Genomic DNA, 6,335 nt, shown 5'->3' with positions numbered 1-6,335 from the left:
TTAAATTGTCCGGCATTGGTCAGTCCGGACCAAGGGTCAAAAGGTCAAATGGGGTTAGATTGACTTCGCACAAACAATTCTTATACTACTAGGGGGGGGGGGGATCAAATTATTGTTTTTAATCTATAACTCGAAATCTTTACAGGAGATCGGAAACATTTTCATTTTTTATATATATAAGCACTGTGGCGGGAAACTGCATGTGCATTTCATGTCACACCTTCCGTAATCATCTAGCATACGCACATGCATAGTACATATTTTTCATATTGATGTTATAGTTTCATTATAAATGTTACACCGATCGAATTCTACCTACCGCGACATTTCTGCGGGTGCATGTTCTTTAGTTGTAAGGATTTGATAATATTCAACTCGGATATTGTTTAGTCAACTAATATGACCATTGTCGTTCATTACATATAACACTGACAATATGAGAAATGGAAACATGTTTGACAAAGTCACGCCTCCTTAGGTTTCTTAATATTTATCAAAGGAAGGTTTTATTTTACGTGTATATGAATGTTATACAACAAGAAGTACAAATCGTATATGATACAAAACACTCACAAGCTACTTTACTACTGCGAAAAAATAACTATGAAAATTAGTTATAACTGCAAAAAAGCAGAATCATAAATTTTCAATTACTTCTTGTAGATCTAGTATTCAGTGCTTACGTAGTTGTCGTATCATATTACATATATACCATAATTGAGCCACGCCATGAGAAAACCAACATAGTGGGTTTGCGACCAGCATGGATCCAGACCAGCCTGCGCATCCGCGCAGTCTGGTCAGGATCCATGCTGTTCGCTAACAGTTTCTCCATTTCCAATAGGCTTTAAGGATGTACGAGCGTTTTTTCAGGATATCCGCCATTTTGAAAAATGTTTCCCCGAATAGTGCTTTCTAACAAAAGTTTTGCCAAAAATAAATGATAGATAATTAAGATATGGCTAATAATGTACCATTTAAGCAAATAAATTCTACTTTTGTGAAAAAATTTTTTTCACCCTTATTTTTGGCTGGTATTTGCCTAAAATTGACGTAAGATTTACAATGGGGTAGGGGTAGGTAATGTCAAATATCTATTAAAGTAGATTAGGTATGGTTTTGAAATTTTACTGAATGATACATATAATAATGAGCTATAATTGAAATAAAAGTTTTCAAGATAGCGCATTATATTATCTAGAAAACATATATTAAATCAAAAAGAACAAAAAATATCAAAATTCATCAATTTTTAAAAGTTTTTTCTTAATAAATCTCTTAGATGCACGGTGACCCCAACTTTTTTTCTTTCCATTTTGAAGCATTTTTCTGGGTCATTAAAGCTGCAAAATATTTTGAAAATCTAAACGTCAGAAATATTTTTGTAGATCTAAATACGTTTTTTCCATTGACAATAAAGTGGGTGGGGTAATTATGTCAATATGTGAAAATGAAAGAGAATTGTTAGTGACATTTATGCTTATATAATACTGGCATCACCTTGTATTCATATTAACCTGTAACACCTGAAATCCCTATAACATTAAGTGGGATATTATATGTTTCATAAAGTATCACCATTTTTCTAATTTTACAAAATTTCAGAAATGCTTAAGCAGTGGGTGAAGAAAATGCCCTATAAAATGAAAACGAGTTCGGTGACCTATGTTTTTTCTTCTCTTGTTTGTCTTGGAAACTACTGTTCTTCAAGCTCACAGAGTATGAAAAAATTCTTTACGTTAGAAAAAATTCGCTCCTACATCCTTAAAAGCGAACAGCATGGATCCTGACCAGACTGCGCAGATGCGCAGGCTGGTCTGGATCCATGCTGGTCGCAAACCCACTATGTTGGTTTTCTCATGGCATGGCTCATATGTTTTCCTGTCCAATGATATAGTCGCGCAGCGAGAGTAGTATCTAGCAGTCTTGTTCAATAAATATATAAAATCATTACACTTCTCTCCCTTGAAACACTAAAAGTAGAACAAGGAAGTATAACCTATATCAAAATTCCTCGAAAACAAAGGATGTTATTTTGTTAACAGGTTTAAAATTATGTCGAGTTATGTAAATTTGGACAGAACTTTTCTCTTACAGATATCGGTAAGTTAGCTTTTTGTACATAACTATTGGAAATAACTGAAGTTGTTTAAATATATATTTTTAAATGGTTTTTAGTAAACTTGGTCGTATTTACAGTTCGTGTCTAAGCATGTTAAATCCTAGGTTTTGATAAATTTGATTTAAAAAAACTCTATGTGTGAATATTGGAGCAGATCTATTGATCTATTCTTTTTATTATTTTGTTTTTGAGGTTCCGTGAAACAAGGAAAATTAAAACAAGCTTTTATCTCTCATAACCTAGTGCGCCTTATATCAGATGACCCGACGTCTGATTCATTACATTTAAACACACAAATGGTTTGATGGATCAAATAGAAAATATGTTAGAGTTTTATCTAACAAAAAGTGTAAAAAAAAAACGGAACAGTAAAATAATATACGACCTTGACGGTACAGCGTACTCGGGTATTCCGAATCGATTTTCATAAGAATTTAGACTGGACTTTAGCATGTGCAATATCCTTTATACATGTTCATGAATAGATCATTAAATTGTCAGTAAAAAGACATTATCTGAATTATGATATATCGCTTACTTTGCATAACATTCTAATTTTCCCGACCGCCGTGACCTGAGTTTATGACATTTTCGAATAAATATAAATATTTAAGGGTATTGAAAGGAAAGTGAGACACATGTGTAATAGATAAACATCTGTTTCGTATGGTGGCTGATTTCTGCCATTTCGTGTGTTCGTGTCGGCGAGGCGAAATGTCGAAGTAACGAAAACACGAAAGGTCGAAATAATGCATATTTGTTCGTGTCTGCGGGTCGAAATATTTCGTATATAATGGTATTGTGATTCGAAATTATCACATATCTAATGAATTTTGTTTAATTTAAATACCCTTTTTATAATAAATGTTTAAAATTATATACCTGTAGGGTAATAGGTATACTTTAAAAATGTTCAATGTACATCTTGTCCGTGTATTATTTATTTGTGTACATCACCAGAAAATAAAGAAAGCATCCCATGAAGAGATCAGCTGCTCTATATTTTGTCGGGAAAGTTTAGCATTTCGAGTCAATATGCTTCATATTTGTATTGTGTTTATAGCTTGAAGAAAAAAAAACAAATGTTAAAACCAACGGTTATTTAATGTGTTCACAGATACTTTAATGCTACACACATAACCGTTTTGTAATTTCTGCCGGAGTATTTGTTTTCATGAGCCGTCAAAGTGGCCCACATTTTAGACTGATTCAAAAATACCCAAGTAGACTGTACTATAAAATCCAGTCTTTGGCACATTCACTCGGAAACAGACTCGAACAAACAGACTCTTCAGTTATTTTGCTAAGTTTCTTTCTATGCTTCCAGAGGATTTATTTTAAAGTTTAGTGTCCATTTCCTATCTATATGATAACCATTTTAAAAATAATTCATTTTACCAGTTGAGTTGTAAAACATACTTGACTGGTGTGGCGCTCGAACCCTTAATTAAGCTATAAAATAATCATCGTGTCGTCTAGTCATTTATCTTGTATCCAAACAATACCCACAATTCATTATTTTTCCATCCAGACTATTCAGACTGGGTTGCCATTTATATTAAGAACCTTCAATAAGTTGTCCGATAATTACAAAATGCTTCTTCTAAATCGGACTTTGCAGATTTTTGAGCTTACAGAAAATGAAATAAATCAAATTTCAAAAGTAACAGGTTAAAATATTACTTCGTATTTGCAAGCTGCAAAAAAACTCATTATAAATACTAGATCTTAATCAACATGATCTATTTTTTCAGTGGAAACTATGGAAGTATCAGGAAGAAGAGGGCGAGAGAAGGATTTCTCATCATCTCTTTCACGTGGTTCTGATGATGCTGACCAGCTTTACTGTCTCCCGTGTAAACAAGAAGGATCTCGGGTTCAAGCTTTCGGGTATTGTCAGAACTGTGCCGAACATTTGTGTGAGACCTGCTACAAAGTCCACACAAAACCATCACCTCTCAGAAACCATATCCTCCTAGACAAAACACAAATGCCAAAAACCCAGGATCCAAGTAGACCAACAATTCCCCAAGACTTGACTGAAACATGCCAGCAACACAATGGTAAAATAATAGAGTATTTTTGCAATGATCATAAAACGTTAGGTTGCAGCCCATGTATGACGATGAACCACAGAAATTGCAAGATAGATTACATTCCAGATGTCTCCAGGACCTACATAGCCAGTCCTCAGTACCAGAGTCTTCTACAGGCCTTGCAGACTTTACATGAAAATGTGCATGAAATAGCTAAATCAATGAAAAAGAACAAGAAACTCATTCAAGAAAATCAGGATAAAGTCAAGGCAGATATTCAGAAGTTTAGACATGAAATCAACATTAAACTAGACGAATGGGAAGCTAGAATCTACAAAGAAATTGAGAGTCTCTTTTCCCGAGAACATCAGAGGATAGATTCAACACTTACCAAATGCCACGAAATGACAAGAAAGATTGAAACACAACAAAGAATGTTCAAAACACTTGAACGGGATAAGAAATGCAACATGATGTTCATACATGGCCAGGAAAGAGAAGAGTCAATTAAAGGGGACAAGAAAACTGAACAGAAATTGAAACAAGAAACTAAAGCTATGGATTACATATTTGAACCGAATTCGACAATCAAAAATCTGCTGAAGACAGAGACTACCCTAGGAACGTTATTCAACACTGGGGGAGAGTCCAAACCTACACCAATACAAGATCAGGTTGCAGATAATAGAACAACTTTATCCACACACTTTCAGTTGGGACCAAGACAACACGCGAATGTGTCAAGTTCCGGCGTTTCAGTTACACTAATAGATCAAATTAATGTTAAGACTGTCAGTGATGACTATGATTGCATGATTAGAGGACTTGCAGTAATTGACACATATAGACTTGCTGTTGCTGACTACTCAAACCACACCATTAAGATGATTGATTTGAAGCAGATGGCAGTCGTTTCTAAGTTGAAATTGAACTCATACCCATGGGATGTGACATTGTTACCAGACAACCAGCTTGCTGTTACACTTCCGAGTGAAGACTTGATACAAATTTTGTCATTTTCTAATGGTTTATCTAAAGACAGGCAACTGGCAGTTAAAGGAGAATGCTACGGGTTAGCTTTTAAAGAAAAAAGCCTGATAGTTGGGATGAAAGACGGAAAAGTAAGGATACTAAATTTATCAGGGAAAGTTGTGAAAACAATGGAGTGTGGTGTAGCAGATTATGTTTATTATGTTACAGTATGTTCAAACGATAGGTATATCTATGCTTCATGTGGTAGCCGTGTAACTTGTTTCAATATGGCCGGTGAAGATTTATTACGTTTTACACATGAAAACCTGATAATTGCAGATGGACTAGCTGTATTGGAAGATGGTTCTATACTGGTATGTTACTGTGGTAACAGAAGCATTCATCTGATTTCAGAAAACATGAAAAGCAGCAGGATAATACTGCAGGAAACGGATGAGGATATGAAACCCTACTGTATGGCGCTTGATAGTGAAGAGAAGAAACTGTACATAGGCAGCATCGGATACTACAACTGTATAAATGTGTACAGTCTGAAATAGCTCATGTTCATTTGCAGTTAATGTAGATAACTACAAATGGCAAAAACTGTTTTTGTAATTGTATTATTCTGACTTCTTGAGAATCTATTCTACAGACGCATTACAACTACATTAATATATACAAAATTATGTACCTTTTCTTTATTTATAGGTAATGAAACTATTTACAATAAACTGAGACTCTTCTTGTAATTGCCTACTTCTGCAGAATTTGTTATATAGACTGGTTAGGAAGGGCATTGTGTTTTGTGTTATTGTTCTTTACTGATAACAAAAATGCTTATAGTACACATCAAGAATTGTTTTAAGAAGAACATGGTGCCCTATAAACAATACATATATATATATATCTGTGTAAATAGACGTAAATAAAATTTTCTTAAAATATACGTTATGTCATCCTCAGATCGTAAGGAAGTACATCATGATTATTTAGTTTGATATAACAGTAATACACAAAATATGCTAAACTAGAGGCATTGTACGAAGTCTCTAAGGTGACATGCGGCACTTTTTAGATATTACATTTTCCCCCTTATTTACGATATAATATTTTGTTTTTACGATTTTTGAGTCGGCTAAAGGCTGAAAGCCTTTTGACGAGTCCTTGCTGTTCAGCGATTCTCTAAATGGACCGAATAACAC

At 34.2% G+C, this 6,335-nt stretch overlaps 1 protein-coding gene across 1 annotated transcript; it reads left to right on the top strand.

Annotated features, from left to right (window-relative positions):
- Positions 1-1,952: 1,952 nt before the first annotated feature.
- LOC123535039 (uncharacterized) lies at positions 1,953-5,889 on the top strand. Its single transcript, XM_045317560.2, has 2 exons — positions 1,953-2,103; positions 3,877-5,889. Exon 2 carries the CDS (start codon positions 3,885-3,887, stop codon positions 5,688-5,690), a length of 1,806 nt encoding a protein of 601 aa, XP_045173495.2. The 5' UTR covers positions 1,953-2,103; positions 3,877-3,884; the 3' UTR covers positions 5,691-5,889.
- Positions 5,890-6,335: the final 446 nt, after the last annotated feature.

This window comes from Mercenaria mercenaria, chromosome 12 (assembly GCF_021730395.1).
Source record: "Mercenaria mercenaria strain notata chromosome 12, MADL_Memer_1, whole genome shotgun sequence".
Lineage (NCBI taxonomy): Eukaryota > Metazoa > Mollusca > Bivalvia > Venerida > Veneridae > Mercenaria > Mercenaria mercenaria.
Note: the sequence above shows the minus strand (reverse complement) of the source record. Positions and strands in the feature narration are given on the sequence as shown.

What these genes read in the sequence shown, in the direction of transcription:
- LOC123535039 (XM_045317560.2), top strand. Translation starts at nt 3,885, where the DNA reads ATGGAAGTATCAGGAAGAAGAGGGCGAGAGAAGGATTTCTCATCATCT.